This window comes from Cherax quadricarinatus, chromosome 54 (genome assembly GCF_038502225.1).
Source record: "Cherax quadricarinatus isolate ZL_2023a chromosome 54, ASM3850222v1, whole genome shotgun sequence".
NCBI classification, from domain to species: Eukaryota; Metazoa; Arthropoda; class Malacostraca; order Decapoda; family Parastacidae; genus Cherax; species Cherax quadricarinatus.
The window spans coordinates 7,503,850-7,530,474 of record NC_091345.1 but is presented as its reverse complement, the minus strand read 5'-3'; the positions used below and the strand labels follow the sequence as shown (position 1 = coordinate 7,530,474).

General features: G+C 42.2%; 1 protein-coding gene across 7 annotated transcripts in view; it reads left to right on the top strand.

The window, feature by feature from the left end:
* The window catches only part of LOC128699070 (uncharacterized), a gene marked incomplete at its 3' end in the record, with an annotated part of 618,513 nt that overhangs the window by 526,094 nt on the left and 65,794 nt on the right, over positions 1-26,625 (top strand). For all 7 annotated transcript variants that reach the window (XM_070096571.1, XM_070096570.1, XM_070096569.1 and 4 more), the window contains 1 exon segment: positions 5,536-5,686. In XM_070096571.1, coding sequence (XP_069952672.1) covers positions 5,536-5,686 — 151 coding nt within the window.

Genomic DNA, 26,625 nt, shown 5'->3' with positions numbered 1-26,625 from the left:
TCCACTGTCTGGCGAAACTTTGATCAAAGTAAGATTCATGTTATTGTTGCTTCGTGTAAGCCGTAATTTGCCAGTTTTATGAAACCGATTGCCATAGTTAGGGAAAGAATCTTTGGAGTCATGAAATTTTCAAAGCTAGTTTGTCTTAGTGGAAGGTTCGAATTAGTTTTGGTCTGCGCAGTTGCGATTTTTTCATTGAAGAAAAACTGGGAAATTAGTTTCCTTGAGAACTTGTGAATGACTCATTTGATTGGGTTCAAATAATCATTTCTGATATTTTGATGCATTACTAATGTATGCTACACTCTTTATTGTGATTTTCCTCCCATTAAGGTAGAGGGGGCTGGGCATGCAAGATGCAGGTGATACCTTTCTTGGAAGTACGTCTAGTGTTACTAATAGCGAGTGACGCACACAGGAAGAGGAGGGAGAAAAGGAGAGAATGAGAAGAGCAGCAGCCTAACAAACTGGGTGACATGCATGGGAGGGAGGGGATGAGAGCAGTGGCAGTGTGACGAACAGTGAAGTGACATAGGAAGGGAGGGAGCAGCAGCAGGGTAACAGTGGCACACACGGAGGGAGAGAGAGAACAACAGCAGGGTAACAAGAGTGACACATACAGGGAGAGGGAGAAAATAGTGGCAGCAAGCAGGGAGACAAACAGCCGTGCCCTGACACATCTTACACAACCAATTTGGCGACGCCAGTCCCTGGGTAATTAGCAAGATCCCAGCTTGGTCCTCTGAAGGGATACTGTCGGTGAGAGAGTCGGGGAGGAGGGGTAGAGGAAACGAACGAATGTATGAGGGAGCGAATAAATCAGAGAACCAATAAACGGGAACGAATGATGGAAAATGAACGAACATGAACAAAGGAGGCAGAGATAACGAGAGAACGAACGAACAAGCGCCGATAATAACCTCGGTCCCTCACATTCTTCCGGACGTCCCACACACATGGGTGCTAAGGAAGGGCTGAGTGCTGAGGTAGGGTTGGGTGCTGAGGTAGGGCTGGGTGCTGAGGTAGGGCTGGGTGCTGAGGTAGGGCTGGGTGCTGAGGTAGGGCTGGGTGCTGAGGTAGGGCTGGGTGCTGAGGTAGGGCTGGGTGGAGAGGGAGAAGCATGCAGTATACTTCCTCTACTATATCATCATCCCCTTCCACTACGAGCAAGGTGGGAGGTATATTACTGTTCCACAGTGCCCCATTATAGCAGGCTATGTCCGCCGTATACCACTGAAAAACGAAGGGTCGATCCCCGTTTGAGAGGGAGGGGAGGGAAAGGGGAGGTAGGAAGATGATGGGAGGGAAGGCTAAGAGAAGGAAGGAAAATAGGGTGAGGAGAGACGGAGGTAACTAGATAGGTAGGTAGGGAGGATAAATGAAAGGGCAGAGAATCTCCTACGTTATTTACCTCTCTCACGAACCTCCCTTAAAAATTCATGCACGGACCGAAGCAAATATGTTTTTTTTTAAATACAAGGACAAAAAATGAATTTTTTCCTGTCCCCTGTTATAAACACAGATTATCTCGCTCCCGTTTAGTCGTGGATGGTGTTTAATCGCGTAAACAAGCGAAAAATGAGCGTATAAAATGCGTCTGGTAGGGACAAGCTTGCCTGCCCTGCTCTGAGGATGGCCAGGCCATGACCTGCTTGGTTGATGTATGGTTACGTGGGTGCTACCACTGTGTCGTACCTGTGACATGCCTGTGACCGGTTTTATGCCTGCTTCTGCCCTCGCTGTACCCGTGGTGCCCCTACTTTTCACTGAGTTCATTCTGCACTTCCTCTCGTATGTTTAACACCAATAAGTTATGGCAGTGAGCTGGAATCAAACGGTGTAAAATGTCGACAGTATGAAAGACAAATGCAGCATAATGTGACACTTTGTTGACAACTTTTCACCCACACAGTAGGCTTTATCAAGTGAGAGACAGGAACTAGCCCTCACCAACGTATCGTATATAAATTATCAGGTAACATTTCTTCGTTCCAGGCAGTACATTCGAAATGTTTTGAAGCATTTCTTATAGTTTAGATGTTTATTAACTTTGCGGACATAGGGCACAACAGTTAGGGGAAGGAATAATTAAGGTTCGAGAGGAATGATGAGAATGGAAAGTCAGTGACTGGAGGAATGAAAGGAAAAGGATAGTGAGAAGAATAGGAGAGACGAGGTGATGATCGAAGGAATGGAAGAAAGGGCAAGAAGCATAATGACAGGGATGGACAGAAGAAAGGGAATAAGAAATGAGAGGGGAAAAAAGGGGGGGAAGGAGGATTATAAGGAATAAGAATTATTCTCAGTGTGTGGTTATTTTGTTTCCTTAATGTTCACGTGTTGCTTGTTCTGGCGAGTGCGGGAGAATGTCTTGGCTACCTTTCTACTTATCTGCTAGTCTTTTCTGCAGTACTTGCTTAACGGTCTTGCCTACCCGTTTCGTCGATTTTGTTTACCTCTCATGTGTACTTGTATTAGCTACGTCAGAGTTTTATTTATGCCTTTCTGCCTATCCTCTTGTTTGCCTCTCACGTAAATGTCTCGGCCTGTCTACATTGCCTTTGTCTTTGACTATCTTGTATGTTGTAATCATGTCTCCTTTGCTGCGTTAAGCCTTAAAGGACGTGGCGTTCAGTTATGTTAATATGCAAATTGAGTTTCCCAGTGAAACCTTGGGAGCATTGTTGATTTATATGCGAATTAAGCTCTTGAGCAATATAGTTCTATGTAGTGAATATTTGTTTTTATAGATGGGAGGAAAGTCTAGCTCTTGGGCCTGCAACAGCCAGGTTGAACAGTTAATCAACAAGGATGCTTGGCCTAAGGCTAGGCTGTTAGTATAGAGAAACCCTCAAAACCGTTCACAGGTATATTATTGGTGTGTATGCTTAATACCTTAATCATGGAGACACTGTCTTGTTTCTTGTCAAACAAAACAACAACACCACTCGCGAATTTTCCTCGCGATATTTAAAATTGATTTAATAATTTTGTAATCATCTTGGATGCAAACAAAATAACTAAATTCAGTGTGTTTTAACTGACTGTATTTACTTTGATATGTACAGTAGACCTGTCCTCCTTGGTTTACTGAGGTTAATATCGACAGTCTGTGAGCACAATGATACAGAAAACACCTTTATCAAATCTTAGTTTGATAGGTCTGTTATGCGCCCTAAAGCCTTTCTGTCGGCATTAATCAACAAGATTACAGAGGCACATCCTTGACTGAACAGTTCAAAATTTGAAATCATGATAGTAGCGATGGCTGGAATATCCGTCTCTAAACCCACATGCGTGTGTCTCTTCTTGGCTTACCTTCTGTTCATTACTCAAATGTTTCAAAAAAAATACTCAAGGTCAGGAAGGTAATCAAGCGGAAACGTAAGAAAAAAAGGGAAGGAGGGGCAAGTTTAGAACACAACTCTCATATTTACTGGAAATGTGTGAAATGTTGGTTCTAGGATCTTTGAAGCGACTCTAGTAATTCTATGGTCAAATCCAGCCACGTTTGAGTCGTCTTCAACAATATTGTTAAATTATTATTAAAACCTTTAATTGTTAATGGAGAGATTGTTAGCCCTCCGTCCCACATGGCTGGTGGACCTCCATCCCACCTGGCTGACCCTCCATCCAACTTGGTTGGTCCTCCACCCCACATGGAGGACCCTCCATCCCACATGGCCGACCCTCCACCCCACATGGCTGACCCTCCATCCAACTTGGCTGGCCGTCCATCCCACCTGGCAGCATCACTGACAACCAAGAGTGATGGAGAGCTCTTGGTCCCTAGCTCCACCCTAATGGGTGCGTAGCGTGTGTCTTCTGTATTTGCTTGCCCCGATATATGAGCGAGCCCCACCCCTTCACCGTAGCCCCATTCATTGCCCTTTCTCCTCTTACCCCCCACCCTTCTTAAGATCCCTTTCTTTCTCTAGATCCCCCCTTTCACTACCATTCAATTACCCCTATTTTCTACTTCCTCTTTCTCCCCACTACCTCTTATTTCATGTCGTCTTCTCCCTCTCCCTGTTCCCCTCCTACTTGCTATGCCTTCACTGAATTCAGTGTACAGATAAGATAGACAGCTTACTCGAAAATCTTAAAAATCCTACACCAAATATTTTGACAAAATCTCTCATTTGAAGAATGCAATAATACAGCAAAGGTTAGGAAAAGACAGTAGATTACGAGAGCTTCCTAAACAAGAATAATAATGATGTTCTTACGATCTGAGTAATATTGTGCTCATAGTGCCTTTCAAGGCAGGAGAGACAGCACAGCTGGAAAATGTAATGGTCGTATACAGACAGCATATTCGATAAAACACCTTAAAACTACCGGGGACGCCTCAGAACACTTGGATTGTTCTTTCTGGAATGAAGAAGAAAGAAATACCTGATAATATATACATATGCTTTACTCGGTGGCCTGGTTTGTTACCTACATAGCAAGACTCAACCTACTCTTATAGGATATCAGAAATACTAAGCTGGACAGCTTTCTTCTAGTATTGCCGAAACACTCGGCTTGTGATGGCTACTATAAACAGCTTGGTTGGCCAGGCGGTCTACAGGAGAACCTGGCCTCGGGTCGAGCAGTGAGGTTACCTGGAGGTTATTCCGGGGATCAACGCCCCCGCGGCCCGGTCCATGACCAGGCCTCCCGATGGATCAGGGCCTGATCAACTAGGCTGTTACTGCTGGCCGCACGCAGTCTGACGTACGAGCCACAGCCCGGCTGATCCGGCACTGACTTCAGGTATCTGTCCAGCTCTCTCTTGAAGGCAGCCAGGGGCTTATTGGCAATTCCCCTAATGCTTGATGGGAGGCTGTTGAACAGTTTTGGGCCCCGGACACTTATGGTGTTTTCTCTTAGTGTACCAATGGCGCCCCTACTTTTTATTGGCGGCATTTTGCATCGCCTGCCCAGTCAAGAGAACCCTTGAAACTGGTCACAATTATTCACTGTCTCACCTTTTTCCTTCTTCCCATTCCCCGTCTACCCTTATTGCCTACCCTTCCCTCTGTCCCTGCTGTGTGTAGATCGCTACATAAAGAGAAGGCACACTTCGACGCACTTTTCTCTCTCGTTGACGTTACTGTCCTGTTCTCGCAGCACAAAGCAGGCGAGACCCGAGATACAAAATATGCAAACATTTACTGCTCGCATAAACTCGTACAAAAAAGGCGAGAGGAGTCTTATATGTTGTAATGATGGTTCTGCAGATGATCGTCCTGCGACCCGGTCTCACTAGATCTCCTCAAATGATAGAGCAACATTACCAAACAAAGAGGTGTTAAGAAACAAACAAAAAGTGAAATTCACCTGTTGTTTATTCCTGACATTCTCTTGTCGTTTATTCCCGTTTCCATTTTACATATTCCGGTCATAATTTTTTTTTTTTTTTTTTTGTAATTTTTTACAGACTTTCTCTTGTCCTTTTTTTCTTTTTATTCCCATGTTATATATTCTAGTCATAAGAATCTCTTGTCGTTTATTACAGTCATAGCATTCGTTTCTGGTTTGTTACAGGCGTGTGCGAGTTCCCAGCGGAGTGGAGTGGGAAGTGGTTTCGGTCCGGCATGGGACAGGAAGGTCCCATCGTCATCACTAGAAGCAGCATCTCCAAGACCGGAGACTGTGAGGAGAAGGGCAAGTCCAACAGATACCTCGTCAAGGAGGAGTGAGTACCCATAAGAGTAACTATTGGGGATTACCTCTTGTCTTTACTTATACTGGGATTAGCCCTTTGTAGGTCGGGGTTACGTTTTCAGTATTGTTAGCAAGAGAGCAATACTCATGGTGTCTCGTCTTCAGTATTGTATTTACAGTAACAGAGCAATGCTCGTGGTGCCTTGCTCTGTTGCATGTAGTTGTATCTACTCTTTCTCTCTCTCTCTCTATTATATATATATATATATATATATATATATATATATATATATATATATATATATATATATATATATATATATATATATATATATATATATAATGTCGTGCCGAATATGTAAAACTGGTCAATTAGCAAGAACTCATTTAAAATTAAGTCCTTTCTAAAATATACGTTTAAAGATATATTTTTTTCATTATGTTAATGTAAAAAAAAATAATATTGCACCAAAAGAATCTTAGAAAACTTACCTAACCTTATTATAACAAGAACAATATATTTAATACTAAATAAACACAATGTCGTGCCGAATAGGCAAACTTGCGATCTTGGCTAAAATAGTAACGCTCATCTTGCCATATAAGACAAATGAAAACTTGTGTATGCAATAATTTCGTCAAATTTATTCTAAACATAACGAAAAAAATATATTTCATTGTGTTTATTTAGTATTAAATTATTGTAAACGTATCTAAAATATATTGAGTTGGGTTAGGCTAAAATAAATTGTTCTTGTTATAATAAGGTTAGGTAAGTTTTCTAAGATTCTTTTGGTGCAATATTATTTTTTTTTACATTAACATTAATGAAAAAAATATATCTTTAAACGTATAAGAGAAAATTTTAGAAAGGACTTAATTTTAAATGAGTTCTTGCTAATTGACCAGTTTTACATATTCGGCACGACATATGTATATATATATATATATATATATATATATATATATATATATATATATATATATATATAAAATTTAATAATAAACAAACACAATGAAATAAATTTTTTCGTTGGGTTCAGATTTTTTTTTTTTTTGCGAAATTATTGCATACACGAATTTTCGCTTCCCTTAATCGACAAGAAGAGCGTTGCTATTTATGCCAAAATTGTAAGTTCTACCTATTGGGCACGACATATATATATATTTCCATCGATAAACCTGATGACGTAGTGTATTAAAAACAACCATACTACGCATGCTCTATCACTGTACATAACGAAATCTTTCTACTTTCAATCACAAAGCTAAATCCATGATGCAGTTTTTTTCCCCGAATATCGTATGTGGATACTGAAACTAAATGGAACATCTCGTTTATGAGGCTTGTATGGATTATCCAGAACTGGATGACGGAGACGCATGAAACAGCATAACCCATTATTACAAGATTTCGCTTGTCATCTCGTTGCCTCGTCTACCTGAAACTATGAGAGGGGCATTCCTTTATGCTAGAGAAGGGCTCTTTATCCAAAGAATTGTTGGCCTCCCTGATGCCTCTTTGTTACTACTGACCCCACATCCCCTGGGCCTCTGACCCCATGACCCCCCTGGCCTGTGACCCCCTGGGTCTTTGACCTGCAGCCTCTGACCTGTGCCATTAGACGATAATCACCTTAGTGTCCCAAACAGCTGAAAGCACTTAGCGCTAATGCTCCTCCATTTTTTGGGTTGTGTTTTACCTCCTGCCCATGTTGTTGTGGGGTCCTTTGTTGGTGCTGCCTGAGGTGTTGGTGGAGGCGGAGAGGGTGTTGGAGTCTACCCACCCCGTCTACTTGTTGAGGCAATAAGTCTCCGGCGCTCGATCTCAAATCAGGTCTCCTGGTTGATGATCAGGTCAGTCAGGATGTTGCTGCTCCCACCACGGAGCCAGACTTAGGTACCACAGCTCGTCTGATTAGGGAAAGTTGGCAAAAAACTGTTACGTCCGCTCTCCCCATTAAAATTGTTGTTCTGTTGGCGATTACCCTTGTGTTGAAATTTCTTGGAACTTGCCATTAAATATATGAACCTTCTACTAAGTAGATTACGAATAAATAGTTTACAAAACCGAAAAGTTGATAAACGAGACACTTTGCAACATTTGGGTATCTTTATTCTGGAAACGTTTCTCCACGCAGTGGTCTTTTTCAGTCCAGTGGAGAAGAAGAATAAGAGGAAGACTTTGAAGTAGTCAGTCCTTCAGCCTTGAGACGATGTGTTAGTGTGTTAATTAGTACCTCTTTCTCGCAGTTCTGCGAGGACGAGGTACTAATTACCTCTCCTACTATCTTCCGTTTATATCCCTGTATTCTATTGGTAAAGCACTGGTTGACAAAACGTCTACAAAACAGATACCCAGATGTTGCATATGTGTAAATCATGATACTTGCTGAGATTGTGACAAGTTTTTCGGAGGTGTATGTTCTAGGGACCTGAACACGAGTGTCAGCGAACATATCAGTTCCCACCAGAGAGATGACACCAACAACGCCTGTACTGCTCACTTAACACAGAGAACCATAATATGAACTTCCCCAGCACTAAACTAGTTATCAAGGAAAAAGACAGACAGTACCGACTTTGCTTAGAATCTCCTCGGGTTGCAACTACTAACAATACACAGAAAACAGGTTCACTCCTAATTTCTGAAGCGGTAACCAGACTCATTCTTACCAGATATGACATTGTTGTTACGTAAGACTATACGGAGAAGTACTGAAGTCGGGCTGCTTTCAACCTGAAGTTTCCACTTCGCTGAGGAACATCACTGCAGGTACCACCACTCGCCCATCTCTACACCTGTTTACCCGTTTCTGGACGAATTGGTAAAGGTTCTGGTGGACGACACATCTCAGTGTCACACAACCCATAATGTGTTATTAACAATGAAGGGCGTCCTCTGGTTGTCACTCGTGCTACGAGTACTTCCTAGTATCGTCTGTTAGGGATGATATAGAGCTATTTTTTTTTTGTGTGTGTGTATGTCAAATGCGAGACTGGAAAAGAGAACTGGATCGAGTAGATTAACTTTTCCCGCTGATGCGACTAGTCTTCAGAGCACCCAGTATCCATCTTGGGGACGGTACTACAGGAACATATGGATGTACAAAAGGCCTATAAACGAGGTCCCAAAATGGGTTAACACGAATACATCTGGATGTAGATTTACAACTTGTATTTATAAGCAAATTTAGAATATTAGCAAGAAAAAAATTTCTGGTATCTCATTTTCATTGTAGAAAATGTTGGGTAAAAGGACACATGTGTAACTAATATGACATTTTATTGTGGCAATGTTTCGCTCTCCAGGAGCGTTGTCAAGCCAGTAGTCTAACGTTCTTATATACTTCTGTTCCAGGCAGGATACTAAGACCAAACGAGGCATCATTATTGGATTTTTCCTAAGAACTTGCCGAATTTGCAGCCAAGAGTTTCTTGACAAAGAACGTGCATGCATACAACAAACCTTCATGAGCCAAGCTACAATTTCCTCCTTTTTTTTTTAATCAAAGACTGCAAAGAAAAAGCACTTCAAAACATCAATTCCCCACATACACTTCAAAGTCTGAATTCTTCCCAACAGCAGGTTTCTTGGAACGTCTCTCAAATACTTGCACAAGCCAACACTACCAGCACATCCATCAAAGAAATGACCAGGACTAAAGAAGAAAATCTTAAACCAGTCATTGCAAGTGTTTACACAATCCCTTGCGGAGGCTGTGACAAGATATCCTTCGGTGAAACAGCACGACACCTTGAAATGCGTCTCAGTGAGTACATCAGTACATGCAGGAACGACAACTTAATACGTGTACAACACCGGAACTCCATCAATTATCTGATAAGATTCAATGAATCCCGCCTGGTGATTAAAGCAGCAAATTTCCGCATAGTTAAATACCTTGAATCGTCTGTAATCGCGAATTCAGACACAAACAGAATAAAGGCAGCTTCGTCATCTCTGAAGTATCAGCAAGAGTTCTCCTTAAAGCAGTAAACACAATAACATAACTATGAGTTACCTCTACCTGCACTACAGCTACAAATACTACCACTACTACTGCTACACTTTGTTACATATATATGTACCCTCTGTGTCAGTGTACTGTTTGTATTAGTTTGACAAAGTTCCTGAAGAGCGAAAGGTTGGCTCAGTTAAATGTCGCATTAGTAGCACATGTGTCCATTTTATTAATTTATCTTCATTAGTAAGATACCTCGAGATATGGTATAGATTATACCACATTCCTCAGTAACTTGATAATACAAAACATGGTGCTCGAGTGACTATAAGGTTGACCACGTACATACATGCTGCAGTTTGATCATCGTGTTGGTGTATACCAGACTGTAAGTAGTACTTGTCGCCAGAGCTACACCTGGCTACTATAACATTACTTTGTTGACATTGCAAGTTGTTCCCTTAATATGCTCAAAATTATTCGTTCATGTGGTTATCGCTGGCTACAGATCTTAACTGTATTCCTATAATATTCAGATTCATTATTTACTTCTCTATCCTCATATTTCTGATGCCTGATTCAGACCAAGGTTATATTTAGCTTCTTCCTTCAAGGTGCGTTATCTAAGTAATTTAGCAGGTTTTATCAAGAAACCCCCCTAGCTTGTTTTCAAGAGGAAACCCAGTATATTCTGGAAAACAATTCCTGATCGATCCGGTTGTGGTACATACGTTGGACTGCTGGTGGCGGGCACTAACAGCTTGATCGGTCAGGCCAGCAACCAGGAGGCCTGGTCTGGGACCGGGCCGCGGGGTCGGTGACTTCTGAAAGCGACTCCAGGAGCAAAGCTTCTGATTTTCTTAGTTGGTAATTACTCTGAGTGTGATTAGAAAGCCAATACCCATCTGCCCATTTTTTTTTCATAGGATTCGTGGCGCTTTGTTTTGGAGTTGGAATTATTTGAGATTTTGGACAGGTGGAGATTTTGCCAATGTCGAGTGTTGGCGATTCTTGTGTGTGTATAGAACATCCTTATCCCTCCATCCCTCTCAAGATCCTCCTCCTCCTCCTCTTCCTTCCTTCCTTCCATTCTCGTCTCGCCACCATGCTGTAGTTTTCTCTTGCCTTCTCTCCTTTCACTACCCACCCCCTACTCCCGTCCTTCTCCTCATTTCTATTACCTATATCCTCTCTACTCCCCTCCTGATTCCGATATCTATTACGGCCCCATATCGTTTACCCTCATTACAGACTTTGTCAAACATCCTTTACCCGTTACCCTTATCACCCATCACCTCCCTTTTCCCCTCATTTAACTGACCCCTCATCTCTCTAGTCCTTCACCTCCCTCAACCTTCTTCACTCCCAAACCCCTCATTTTCCTCACCTCCCTTCCTAACCACCCCTTCCTCACCCATTACCTCCATCATCCCCTCACCCTTCCTACCCAGCCAGTACAATCCTTTACCGATCTGATGTCATTGAAGAGCAATAAATGAGGTCCCGAAATTTACGGCAATTACTCTCTGCAATTCTTTATGGTTCCTCCTTTATTAATGTTTTATGGTTCCTTTGTCCATGCTTTATGACTGCTTTATCATTGCTTTATGTCTCTTCTTTTATCAGTGTTTTATAGCTCTTCCCTTATAAGCTATTTTCCTTGCGGTTCCTGTTGGCTCTTTGTTTATCATTTGAAATCACTTTCAATCCGCTGAAAGACTTTTGACAAAAGTAAAGAGGAGGAGGAGAAGTAGAATAAAAGCAAGACACGTACACAAGCAACAGTTAGGTATCTTTATTCCGAAATGTTACTTCCACACAGCAGGCTTCGTCAGTCGAAAACAAGGGTAGCAATTATGGAGACAAAAACAGTGGAGAGGAGGAGCAGAATTGAAGGCCCTGGGAGAAAGAATGACTAATACTGAACAAAAAAATGTATAGACATGGAGATAATGGGAGACAGTGTGAGGGAGAAGATTAAACATGAAGAGGGAAGGGTGGGGATTTGGAAGTAAATAGGAAGAGAGAGAGAGTGAGACAAAGATCAGAATAATATGGTGCTGAAGATATATTGAAACAAGTTGAAAGACACGAGAAATGCGGACTGATGAAAATTAGTGAATAGATGAATAATGGTATGTGTATGTGATTTTACATAAATCCATGACGCTCTAACCACTAAGCCATCAATCCTAGAAATATCAGGTACCCAGTAGCGTTGGGTATGTTTCATGATGAGAGGACATACGTGGTTGTGGTAAGCTCAGAACTAATTTCATTCTGCTACCAGCCTTCACGAGCAGCACACACATTAATGCATCCACGAACTAGTGATTTTTAAGCAATTAACAAACTGTGACTGGTTGGGGATCGAACCCATGTTATTTTAGCCCGCCTTATGGGAAGCCAGTCAAAATCGAAAAATGTCCAGTTCTACTGTGTACATGTTTGTAGGACTGGTGGCCCAGTGGTGAAAACGACCTGAAATTTGACTGGCTTCCCACGAGGCGGGCTAAAATAACACGGGTTCGATCCCCACCCGGTCACTTGCCTTATTTGTCAAGAAGAGCATTGCTGTTTAAGCCAAAATCGCAAGTTTTACCATTCGGTACGACATTATATATATATATATATATATATATATATATATATATATATATATATATATATATATATATATATATATATATATATATATATATGTGTGTGTGTGTGTGTGTGTCGTGCAGAATAGGTAAAACTGGTCAATTAGCAAGAACTCATTTAAAATTAAGTCCTTTCTAAATTTTTCTCTTATACGTTTAAAGATGTATTTTTTCATTTATGTTAATATAAAAATTAACAATTTTGTACCAAAAGTACCTTAGAAAACTTGCCTAACCGTATTATAACAAGCGCAATTTAATTTAGCCTAATCCAACTAAATATATTTTAAATACGTTTACAATAATTTAATACTAAACACACACAACGAAATATATTTTTTTTCGTTAGGTTCAGAATGATTTTTGCGAAATTATTGCATACACAAATTTTCACTTGTCTTATATGGCAAGATAAGCGTTGCTATTTAAGCCAAGATGGCAAGTTTTACATATTGGGCACGACATATATATATATATATATATATATATATATATATATATATATATATATATATATAATCGCTGTTCACTGCACTTGCTAAAGTTTATTTTATTGTTTTAGGATTATAATGTGAAGCTGCTGTCTGACCAATTCATTTTAGGTCAGACATTTTAGGTCATTGTGTCCTGACATTTTAGTGTCAGTATTGTGTCCTCACAATTTGGACATTTTACTCTTGTGGTCATTGAAGAGATGAAAGGGAAGCAGGAAGGAAATGGGGAAATTAAAAAGGGAGGGATGGGACAGCGTCATGGGGGAATAGGGGTGACTTGGTATGGGGGAGGGGGGCCACAAGAGCTCTCCACATTAGCGGTGAAAGTTAGTTCGATTTGGGAGGAAATTGAACTTTGGGGGCAGGAGAGGGGGAAGTTAGGTGGTGCTGAAACAAAGTGGGACATTAGAGAAGTTTGCAGCGCCTTTCCTCCCCCTCCCTTTCCTTCCTCTCTCTCTCTCTTGCATTCTCCATCCTCATCCTTTTACTGTTGCATTACCCTTCAGTTTTCTCTTTTTTCTACTAATATTTTACTCTCACAAGCCCTCAGTCTCTTCCTCCCAAACATTCTCGCCAATCTACTTTTCACGTCCCGTCCGTTACATCTCTCACCTTCGTTTTCCCTCCATCTCTCGCCATCATTTCCCCTCCCCTCCATTCTCTTTCCTTCCATCTCTCATCTCCATCACTGTTCACCACCACAGTAACAGGTGGTCATGAGATCAAGCAGACATTTTTTCTTCCCTGTCGCAGGTAAAAAGTTAAACGAATTCAGATCTCAGACGTGTGATGACACACTCAGTGGCCTGGTTGGCCCTAGCAAGCACTATTATATTCTTTAGGAAACGCTTAACCCGTGTGGGTCATGTAGCGCCCAGGGAATGGGACTTTTTCAAGTCCCATTCCCCAGGCGCCACAAGTCGTCATGACCCACAAGTCCCCATTCAGTTCCTTAGATCAAGAATCCGTCAGCAGTCCCTTCAAGTATCCTTGAAGTGATCTGTGGAACATGAAAACAAATACTGTCGAATTGCCAGTTTTAAGACTTAAAAGTTCCCCGAGGTCCCAGCAGGCACCCCGGTAATTTTAAAAACCACAGCGTAAATGACACGGCAGAATCCATAGACAGTTAAAATGTGCTCCTGTCACCTGCATATACCTAGTTGCACAGTAAAGAACAGGGACAAAAGCACCTGCAGGCAGATAGCTATTGGTGAGGAGTGTGTGCCTAATTCTCAGTTGGCAGAGAATCGTCTACAAGTGACGCTTCATACACCGCTCCATCCTTCACCTTGGAAATCACCTTGTTACTCAAACTGTTGGATAAACCAGAAGAATCGGCTCGTAGTCTAGGAGAACGCAGTGACGTAAGTGCAACACAAATCAGGAAAATACTAGATGGGTTATGAAAATTTTCAAAACAAGAGAAGTCATGCCAAGGAATTTATTACATATTTAAATAAATTGTGCTGTCACATCTCGAAATTACTTATTCGTTCATAGCTACTTTCTAAGAAGGAGAGAGAGAGAGAGAGAGAGAGAGAGAGGTGTACCGAAGTCGTTTTCTGCCAGTATATTAATAAAATATCTGTACTGCTAGAGACTCCTCAAAACACTTATAATGTACACTCTGTAATGGAAAAGAGAGAAATGATGGCAAATATATACACAGAAAGTACGTAAGGGTCCGGTCCCCAATATGCACCCTTCCATAACTTACTGGAGGCTGCCCTATCCCACAGACAAGGCAAGTGTGTGTGTGTATATATATATATATATATATATATATATATATATATATATATATATATATATATATATATATATATATATATATATATATATATATATGTCGTGCCGAATATGTAAAACTGGTCAGTTAGCAAGAACTCATTTAAAATTAAGTCCTTTCTAAAAATTTCTCTTATACGTTTAAAGATACATTTTTCATTAATGTTAATGTAAAAAAATTAATTTTGCTCCAAAAGAACCTTAGAAAACTTAGCTAACCTTATTATAACAAGAACAATTTATTTTAGCCTAACCCAACTAAATATATTTTAGATTTGTTTACAATAATTTAATACTAAACAAACACAATGAAATATATTTTTTCGTTAGGTTCACAATGATTTTGGCGAAATTATTACATACACAAATTTTCACTTGCCCTATATGGTAAGATGAGCGTTGCTATTTAAGCCAAGATCGCAAGTTCTGCCTATTCGGCACGACATTTTATATATATATATATATATATATATATATATATATATATATATATATATATATATATATATATATATATATATATATATATATATATATATATATATATATATATATATATGAGAGAGAGAAATTATATTTGTGTATATACGTGACTGTTAGCTAATTTCATACTTTTCAGCCAGAGCATGCCAGATGCGAAACAATTAAAGATTTGGTGACCACTTTCCTCGACAGCAGTGTCAATAAAACAGGTACACTGGACACTGTTATGATGTCCTTGTTGACATCTGGCTCCTAGATTCATTACCAGGCTAAATATTCCAGTGTACTAGATGACTGGGGACTCGTCACATTCATGTGATAATTTGGCAGTCTCTGAAGCTTGGTCATCTCACTTGCCCTGTACCAACATTACATACATCAATTAGGACCCTCCGTGTCTTGCACAGGTTATGGACTGTAATCTATTTAATGAGCAAGGTAAGGAGAAAGGGATTTTACCTCAACGCCCCCCAGAGTATGTTTCCTGAGAGCTTGGTGTCATGGGCTGGTAGTGAGGTCATGGCAGGAGGACATCCATAATGTTTAATAATAAGAGCTGTTGCCGTAGTCTGATGTCATATTCGACACTCGTGTTGGTAATGTCTGCGTCATCAAGGGCCCACTCTCAGAGTACGGATTTCGGCTTAGGTAAAATCCACCAAAACGTAAACGAGTCTCTGTGCTCTCACGCACGTCACTAAGTAGACGTTGGGAGCACACGCCAAGTTAAAGACACCAGTGATTACTTATCCGGCTTCCTGGTGCTCACGTCATGGAAGACATAGTGATGTGTACTGCTGGGTGCAAACCCGATGACTATCACCCTATGCCACTCAAAAACGTAGCCTGGCTTAGAGGTCGGCTGACCCTGGGGCGCTGTTGTCACGCAGCTGGCAGTGTGTGTGTAATTAGTCACTCTCAGTATGTCAGTAGTCACTATGGCACTCATAAAACTCATTGATGGTGTTGAGACCTAGTAAACAGGCGGGGTCTCAGGCTCTGATATTGCAAGTGTCACCTGCCAGTCAGGTGTGACTTGGCCCATGGCACCCTCTAAGACGTGAAGAATATAACAAGCGAGGGTATAATAGGCGCGCGCGCACACAGACACAGACAGACAGACAGACAGACAGACACACACACACACACACACACACACACACACACACACACACACACACACACACACACACACACACACACACAAAAGAGGGTCTTAGGTGGAGATCGAAATATGCTGCTGCTCAACTTTTCTCGTCTCCTATGGGTTTATTCAAACTCCGACAAGTGTTCATTACACTTTAAAGTTTCCAGCCATACACGCATGCATGCATGCGTGTATGTATGCATGCATGCATGCATACACCCTGGTCAGAGATTGGAGAGGACAATCACATCTTGAATCACATCACGGTAAACAGAGAATAAGATCTTCCATATTGCATCTTTCCCCCCCCCTCCCCTCCCCTAGATATCTTTTCTTCGAGACTCACGGTATAAGAATTCTGATATCTGTCCATTCCTAGTCCTTGCCTTCCTCTATCCCCCATTTCAATTTCCATACTCATTTCCCTCCTTATCAATATCTGTCATCATTCCCATTCCTGTCTCCCCCTTCCACGCACTATCCCCGTCGCAGCCTCTCTCCTCTTATAGTATCCATTTCTATTCCCGTGGCTTCATGGGGATGATGCTGGTGAAGCGTTCTTGATCTAGGGAATTGGAGCTACTCTCCCCTTCCTTGCATGAAACTTGATAATCTTATGTTCCCCAGGCACAATATAACCTTCACGAATTTATAATTTCAGTAATAAACAGCAATAATAATACTAAGAAGAATAAGACTTATAAATGTCGGTAATGATAATACCTAGTCCTTGAGTGTGGCTACGTTCGTGAGTGTGGCTACGCCTCGTTCGTGAGTGTGGCTACGCCTCGTTCGTGAGTGTGGCTACGGCTCGTTCGTGAGTGTGGCTCGTTCGTGAGTGTGGCTACGCCTCGTTCGTGAGTGTGGCTACGCCTCGTTCGTGAGTGTGGCTACGCCTCGTTCGTGAGTGTGGCTACGCCTCGTTCGTGAGTGTGGCTACGCCTCGTTCGTGAGTGTGGCTACGCCTCGTTCGTGAGTGTGGCTACGCCTCGTTCGTGAGTGTGGCTACGGCTCGTTCGTGAGTGTGGCTACGGCTCGTTCGTGAGTGTGGCTACGCCTCGTTCGTGAGTGTGGCTACGCCTCGTTCGTGAGTGTGGCTACGCCTCGTTCGTGAGTGTGGCTACGCCTCGTTCGTGAGTGTGGCTACGGCTCGTTCGTGAGTGTGGCTACGCCTCGTTCGTGAGTGTGGCTACGCCTCGTTCTTAGTTCGTAAGCGACGATACACAAGAGGAAAGAAAATTGTCAGGTTTTGTTGACAGGTAATAACACTGGAGAGACCAGTGACCATGATTTATCTCTCTCTCTCTCTTTATTCTCCTTCCACCCTCATCCCCCTTCCACTTTTTCCCTTCCTACCCGTTCCTCTCGCTATCTCGCTCTCTTCCCTCCTCCCCCTCCCTTTCTCGCTTCACTCTCCTCTTCTCTCATATTCTCTCCATCCTTTTGCCCCTCCCTTCTCATCTCCCCTCCTTCTCTTCCGATCTTTCCATCCTTCCCTTTCCATTCTCCTTACTATTTCTCTCATTCGGCCTGGGAACGAGCCCTCTAAAGGGTTCTCCAAGGGCCCCCGACACAGGGACACTCCAAGAAGCCCTTAGGGACCTTCATTGGGCCCTTCTCACAAAGGGACCGTACAGGGGGCGCTGAGACACGGTCCAATGGGTCTTTCAAACAGGGACCTTTCAACGAGTCCTCACACTTGAACCGTGCATGGGTTCTTTTCACAGGGACCAAGCAATGGGACCTTACACAAGGACCTTCATACTGGACCTGTACGAGGGTCCAGCTCACATTGGACCCGTACTAGGGGACCCTTACAAAGGGACCCTTCCAGGGATGGGCCCTTCCCTCACACAGGCTGTTGAGTGGTAGGTTTTATGAGAGTGTTGGTCAGGAGCCGTATTATGAGGGGAGAGGCAATCACACTAACTGTCCACCGGCTGCTTTTGTGTCCCCTCCTCTTCCTTCTGTCCTCTCCCCTCTCCCCTTTCATCCTCTCCACTATACCTTCCCCTTTCCTCCATTCCTATCCCTTTCCCCGTTTTTCTGTTCCCTTTTGCCTTTTCTCCCTTTCCCCTTTCTTTCTCACATCTCTTCTTTCTGCGGTTCTTTTTAAACTCTATCCCATCTCCGATCTACATTTTCTCTGTCCTTCCTTTTGCTTTTATCCCTCTCTATTCTACGTCTTTGTCATTATTACTCTGTTCTCTCTCCCTTTTATTCCCACCCTTTCTCTTGCCTCTTTCCATCATCTTGACTTTATCTCTCCTTTCGTCCCTATCCCTCCTCTTCTCCCTGTCTCTCCTCGTCCCTATCCCTCGTCGTCTTTGTCCCTCCTCGTCCCTATTCCTTATCAAAAAAGACCAATAATTATAATCATAAACATAATTTTTAAAGGGGTGGACCAGTGAGCCAGCGGAAGGCCTCTGTCAGATGATCAGAAGCTCCAGCTGCGGTTTGTCATATGACTAAGACCCGCATTAGGAAACATTTGTCCTGTTTCCTGACAAATCTTACCTAATCTATCCTATTCCTGCCCTAGTACCCATGGAGGACACAGCAAACTGTCTGCACCAAACATAGGTCTCAGGGGGCCACAGAAAATCCATGTTCAGCGAGGTCATATTTTAGCTATTACACATACAAACATACATATACCATTACTTTTCTACTCCCGGAGCCCGGCCATGGTTCAGGCTCGTCTGGTGCTTGTCTGGTCAACCAGGCTGTTGTTGCTGGTGACCGCTGCAACACATCTATCACAGCCTGGCTGATCTGGCACCAGGTGAAGATACTTGTCCAGTTTCCTCTTGAAACTCCACCCGTGTTTCTGATATCTTCTGTTAAGATGTTGAATAGTCAGGGGACAAGGATGTTGATACAGTTTTCCCTTACTGTGCCCACTGCGCCTCTGCTTTTCACTGGGTTTATTTTGGACAATTATTCATAGATTGTTTTGAAATTTAAAGAGCGCACTTTGACCATGGAGAATGCAGATTATTTATCAGTTATGGCAAAAATTAAATGTCACACATAAGATAAACAAATATGTGATATATACGATAAATGTGATAAGTGACACATATGCTAAATGACAAGTTAAATGTGACACACAAGATATATATGTGATCATAGTCCGGCTAGACAGCTGCAGCACGTGTGTCTACAGGGCTCATCTGCCAGCTACAGTGTTGATACTAATGTGAAATGTTTTTTTCCTTTGCCTGTTATCTGGTAATAAACGAAAATTTGTAAGAAGACACCAAAATGTTGCTGAGAATGTTTTGAAAAACAGGAAGGTCGCCCCTTGTTGAATATAAAAACATAAAACTTCGATTTTTTGTTGTTGTGTCAGACGACTGAATGAGTACAGCTAGGACGTGGATGGTCCAGAGAGAGAAAGGTTGTGTGGTTGGTGTCTGCTCTTTGATTATCATAGTTATGATAATATGTAATCGTTTAATATCTGCTACCAGCAAATATTGGAAATATTTCTGGAACTAATTTAGGGAATATTCAAAGACCTAACAAGTTGCAGTTAAATCACAGGAGCCTGACTTAAGGTTGGTCTGCGATGGTAGGGAAAACTCTTGAACCCGGTCACAGACCAAATTAATCTCCGCACTTGTACTTCTGGTTTTTTAGTGGTGTTATTCGGCACACAGTCTGCTGAGCCTCACGCTGTAGTGTAGGTTCGGGACCATTCCCGACGAGTCTTCCATTTGGTCGCCTGCTTGCTGGAGAGAAGTGGCTTCACAAGTTTGTGTTAATTCAGCTGTTGTAATTTATACGGGCAATTTAAGTTTTCTTGACATTCTCCAGGTCTGCAGTTTTGCCTGCTTTAAAAGGAAGACAATAATGTTCTAATTTGGAAAGAACTAGTAGGGTATTAAAGAGTATCATCAGTTGTCGTAGTAGCATTATCTTCTTTAAAACTATCCTTTTCTGATATGGTCACCTTAGAGGTTCACTGTGTCCTGAGTGTTTCCCAGTCACTCAAATTCTAATAAATCATGTGCAAAGAATGATAGAATGATAACAAGAAACGGGGGTGAGCACTGTTTATTGAGGAGAAATTTTCACTCCGAAAATCTCTGATTTAATTTGATAAAGAGTCGTCATAAACGAGTATTGGTAGTCGAGGTAGGCAAAGAGAGAGGGGTCAGGAGCCGAGACTCGACCCCCGTAAACACAAATCGATGGCACATGTCGAGTAACGTTAGGCATCTTTCATGAATCATAATTCAAGATTAGGGATGTTACACACATCATACATCAGCTAGCCACCAGCAACAACAGTCTGCTTGGCACCAGGCGAGCCTGACCTAAGGCCGGGCTCTGGGAGTAGAAAAACTCTTAGAACTCATGCAAGGTATATCAAAGATACGTCAAATCATTAGGTTGTAGGTTGGTAGACAGCAACCATCATTGGAGGTTGGTTGGTAGACAGCAACCATCCAGGGAGGTAGACTGATAGACAGCAACCATCCAGGGAGGTACCACCGTCCTGTCAAATGGATACGAAATCGAAACCTGCTAAATTTCTTTTTTTTTTTTTTTTTTTTTTTTTTTGCATTCTGACACATTTGTTGACCTTTTCTTTGTCTCATGGACACGTACAGAGGTCGAGTAAATCTTGCCAACTTCAGCTGACATTCACACAGGCGTTTACTTCTGTATGGGGTTCTTAATAGTTTTTTTTTTTAATCCCTAATGTCTTCTTTACAACTTACGAGGCCTGGTCTGAGACCGGGTCGTTGTGAAGATCGTCCCCAGATGGTGTGCAACGGGGAAGATCATATCCCCAGATAGTGTGGAACATCTCCATGGTAGCTACATCTTATCAATCAGTAAGGTCTCCCACCACTATTGATGTTCATGTAGATTTGAACGTTTCCCTCGTACGCTCAACTCCGCGTTGCCAGACGTGTTAAGGCCGGTTATCATAATATACCTTTTTTTTGTGTGTTTAAATATGCGGTCTTATAGGTTTGAGTAACAACTCATCCCACCCTAAGTTAATCGAGCCCATCTCAACCTAACTTAAAGTCAGTTAGTATTTATACAGCACATGGACATGTTAAAAATTAACGCTGGGAACTTCCTAAGAAAATTAAATTAGTAAAGTGGGGATATGTTGCTCCGAGAGTCCCCCTGGTGAGGGAGGGGAGGGGGAAGGACAGGGGAAGGGGTAGTAGGAGGGATCGGAAAGTTGGGAGGGGAAAAGAGAGAGAGAGAGGACAGAGATGAAGGAGGACAGGAAGAGAGGCGGAGAGAGAAGAGGGAGGACTGGGAGAGAGAGAGAGATTGAGGACAGGGAGAGTAATAAGAGTGTTATAATATAGAGATGGATGGAGTGTGCTGATAAAGTGTCAGCCATGTATCCTTCCTTGGCTGACGGATGGCTCAGTAATTTCTCAGCATAGATCATGATTAGTTAGGCGCACTTGTGAAGTAACCAATGATGGATGAAGTGGATAATTCTCTGTAAAGTTATAAGGTATGGGTGATGGGCTGAGCGAGGTGTTGCGGCGAGATGTGTTGGGAAAGAGTGGTCGGCGGCCAGTGTTTTTATCGAGGTGCATAGCGGACGTATATCAAAACCAAAATAAGCATGAAAATCGCCTCCACAGAAGACATGGAAAAATTGCGAGAAAATATATAAACTAAGTTTTGTATTGGGCAGGGGAGATTAATATGACGTTTAGTAGTAACTGAAGAACTTAATAGGGACACTGCATATGCAAAACTCACGAGGACTACTAAATATAATTATAGGAACACGTGAAGGACCTGGAAGTAGTGATAATACCAGCCAACCTTTCTTTCAAATGCAACGACAACCAGAAAAATCAGAGTGGATAATGAGGCTGTTCAAAATAAGGGAAATAATGCCAATAATGACACTATTCAAATTGCTTGTGCTCTCTCGCTTAGACCCCTCATGGAAGGTTCCTTGATGTTGGTGAGGGGCTCTTTTATTTAGGGAGTTGGAACTATGCTCCAGTTCCCCGAATTAAGCCTGAATGCCTTCCACATCCCCCCCCCCCGGGCGCTGTATAATCCTACGGGTTTAGCGCTTCCCCTTTGATTATAATAATAATAATCTCTCGCTTAGAGTTTTCAGTGTTGAACAAGTGTTTCATTCATCAGTTTTGTTCAGTGCTGATGGCTCCGTTCAGGGCAGGGGAGATATCAGAACTGGATGAGATACAGAGATCATTTACGGCCTGCATAGAATCGATAAAGTATTGAAATTAGTGGGAACGCCCAAAGTCCTAAATATGTACCTGCTGGAATAGAGGATAAAAAGACATGTGATAAATACGTGGAAAGTACTTAAGGGCCTGGTACCAAATCACACTGCCATAAGAATATACTGGGGCGAGAGATATGGGAGAAAATATAAAATAAAAACAGCGAAATGTATGGGCGCCGTGGGCACAATAAGAGAATTTTATATCAACATGCCTGGTCCCAGACTTTTTAACATCTTACCAGGGAATATCAAAAACATTGCCGGAACAAGTGTAGAAGTTTTCAAGAGGAAACTTGTTAAGTACTTCTGCCAAGTGTCGGAACAGGCTGTGATGCACATACGGGTTAGCGGGCCACCAGCAGCAACATCTTGTTTGACCTGGCAAGCACTAGACAAGCCTGGCCTGGAGCCGGGCTGCGGGAGTGGCAAAACTCTCGAAATCCATCAAAGGTTAAGGGAAAGAGATGGTGTTGTGGAAAGATGTAAGGGAGAGAAGTGATAAGAGTTCGATATCGTAGTATAAGAGATGGTAATATACTGCAGTCACTCGCCTCTCCATTTTCTGGTGTCAGGGGTTCAAGGGTACTATCACGACTAGTCATTAAACTTTGTATGGCAGACAGAATAGTCTCTACAGTACTCCTTGAGATGAATGAATCGCACTGGTTTAACCGTTCTTTTTTTCTTTAACGACAGACAACATACTCTTATGACAGCTCCCATTATATAAACACAACCACCTCACTTTTCTTGGTTTTCGCAAAGGTTTCCCAACGTACCAGAAGGACTCTCTGTCTGTCTCTCTCTCTCTCTCTCTCTCAAACACACACACACACACACACACACACACACACACACACATACCACGCCTGTGACTCTTGAAGCACGAAGGGTAAATAGCACAGCATATAATGTGTTCCAGGAACAAAGAGAGAGAGGCCAAATTGAAAAGCTTTGCAGTAAATTATACCTTCGTGGAGGCACATACACACTAACGTGACTCGTGCAGTTTGTACTCATTTTAATTCCACAGACCTTTATTGGTCCAGGGAGAACTTATTAGTCCAGGGAGAACTTATTAGTCCAGGGGGAATTTTATTGGTCGAAACAAGATAAGCAGCGCCTATGATGGTACTTTTCAAATCACTTATACTCTTACGACTTCAATATTGCGTATGTGCATAGCGCCTTTTCCAGTCAGGAGAGATTATCAGAGCTACATAGGTCGTTTACTTCTCCCATAGAATAGATATAACCACAGGGAGTGTTGAATGATAGCTCTAGGCTTTCGTGTTGCAATCACCACATCAGGAGGTTGCAGTGGAAATAAATGGTATAAAATACCTGGAGGTTACCTGGAGGTTATTCCGGGGATCAACGCCCCCGCGGCCCGGTCCATGACCAGTCCTCTCGATGGATCAGGGCCTGATCAACTAGGCTGTTACTGGCCGCACGCAGTCCAACGTACGAGCCACAGCCCGGCTGATCCGGCACTGACTTTAGGTATCTGTCCAGCTCTCTTGAAGGCAGCCAGGGGTTTATTGGCAATTCCCCTAATGCTTGATGAGAGGCTGTTGAACAGTCTTGGGCCCCGGACACTTATGGTGTTTTCCCTTAGTGTATCAATGGCCCCTACTTTTTATTGGGGGCATTTTGCATCGCCTGCCCAGTCTTTTACTTTCGTAGGGAGTGATTTCTGTGTGCAGGTTTGGGACCATTCCTTCCAGGATTTTCCAAGTGTAGATTATATCTCTCTCTCCTGCGTTCCAACGAGTACAAGTCAAGTGCTTTCAAGCTTTCCCAGTATATAAGGTGCTTGACAGAACTTATACGTGCAGTAAAGGATCTCTGTACACTCTCTAGATCTGCGATTTCACCTGCTTTGAATGGAGATGTTAATGTACAGCAGTATTTCAGCCTAGAGAGAGCAAGTGATTTGAAAAGGATCATCATTGGCTTGGCATCTCTCGTTTTGAACGTTCTCATTATCCATCCTGGAAATATAAGCACGGTGTTCAACACCAAAATTCACACAACCATTTAATCAACTACAGAAACGCAAGACTTATCGGCATAGAAGACAACACTCAATGCCGAAGAATCCTGGAACCCCTTGCCAAGAAACTTCTTCATCGCTATCCCACATAAGAATGGAGGAACACTGCAGAAGGTCTACTCATATACTTATCCAATCTTTCTTCCAAGCTACCCAAGGTATTAGACTCTATAACCCTACTCGGTAGATTGTCACATGCAGCATTCTCCACCTGACTTCATCCTATAAATACTCACGTACCTTCCACCCAGGTAGATCTGTTTGTGACTTGATAAAGCCCACTGTGTGGGCGAAACGTTGCCAATAAAGGATCACATAATACTCCATATGTGTTTATATTTGCAGGAGGTTGTAATGTTGCAGAAATGAGTAGGTGGTCCTAAGTGATTCTTGGCAAGTGTGTGTGTGTGTGTGTGTGTGTGTGTGTGTGTGTGTGTGTGTATGCGTGTGTATATATATATATATATATATGTATATATATATTCAAGATACTTAAAGGGCTAATCCCTAAAGTCCACATTGCTTGAACGACCTATTGTACATAGACACAAATGCAGTTTAATATGCTTCTTTGTCGACAACGCTTCGCCCACACAGTGGGCTTTACCAGGTCACAACTATATCTGTGACTTGATAAAGTACACTGTGGAGGGGAAACGTTGTCAATAAAAGGTCACATTCTACTCTTTGTTTTTATCCATCGTGTGGGTATTTTATACCATTTCTTTTATTCAATCTAATATAGTGAAAGTTATGGGAGAAAGTGCAAAATAAACCCATCGAGGAGAGGGGCACAGAACACTGTGTTAACATAAGTGCTCCAGGACTCTTCAACTTATTACTAGACTGAGGTTTTCTGGAAGACACTGGACAGCTTCCTGCAACAGGTGTCGACCAATCGGGTTGTGATTGCTGTGTAGGCCTGCGAGCCGCTAGCACGAACAGCCTGGTTGACGAGGGTCACCGCAGAGAAGCCTGACCCCAGGCCTGCCTCCGGCTACCGAAGAGTCTACGGAACAGGTCGCAGGGAAATCAGAGTTTTGGTTCAGGGAGCATTATTGGCCCAGGGAGCTTTATTGGTCCAGGGAGCTTTATTTCATCAGGGAGCGATTGCATTCCAAATGTTTCGGGTTGCAGGCAAAGTTAAGAGTTTTAGGAGGCAGCGGCAATTTTGGGATGTTATATTTTTCAAAGAATAAGAGAATTTGTGGCGAAAAAATATTCACAATAATACGTAAACTGCAAGAGTGTTTGAGGGCCAAATAATTTTTGAATGAAAAAGGAACTAGTCGCAGAGACATCAAAACTACGAACGATATATATATATATATATATATATATATATATATATATATATATATATATATATATACACATATACACACACACACACACACACACACACACACACACACACACACACACACACACACACACACGCGCACACACACACACACACACACACACACACATATAAAGCCCATGAAAATCATTCAACGTGAGGAGTGAGAGGCTCGATCCGCCTTCAAGTCATAGGGACTCTGTCCAGGATTTAAACTATTGTGCGAGATTCAAAACTTTTTAATTCTCTTTGAGGTTTGTGTTTGAATACAGTGAGGAACATTTAAGCCCAGAAACAGGAGGGTTTTAATTAGGTAGTTACAAGGGAGGCAGATTAGTAGTTATGAGGTAGGTAGGTAATTATGAGATGCTAGAAATGCCTGAATTATTACATTCATAGTAAGATGAGTGCCAAATTCGCTAGAGTCCTACATCTCCTGTGGAAATGGAAGGCAAGCAGGTTCGATCCAAGGAATGGGAGGGAGGTCATGTCCTTTTGGATGAAGAGTCCTCTCAAAGAAGCTCCCCTGGGGGGGGGAGGAAAGCCTGTAAACTCCCCAAAGGTTTCCTTGTAATGCAGGCGAGAAAGATACAATTTACTGTGATATATAACATCTGCGACACAGTGGAAGGACTGCTGCCAACTGAAAGTACTCCTTATGAGAGCGGAAAAAAATAGAATATTCAACAAAATAACGATACAAGTGAACTCATTTGGACATTTAGGAAATGACTCAGAAAGTATGAAGAATCTATGGCATTTCAACACTTTACACACCCGACCCCACA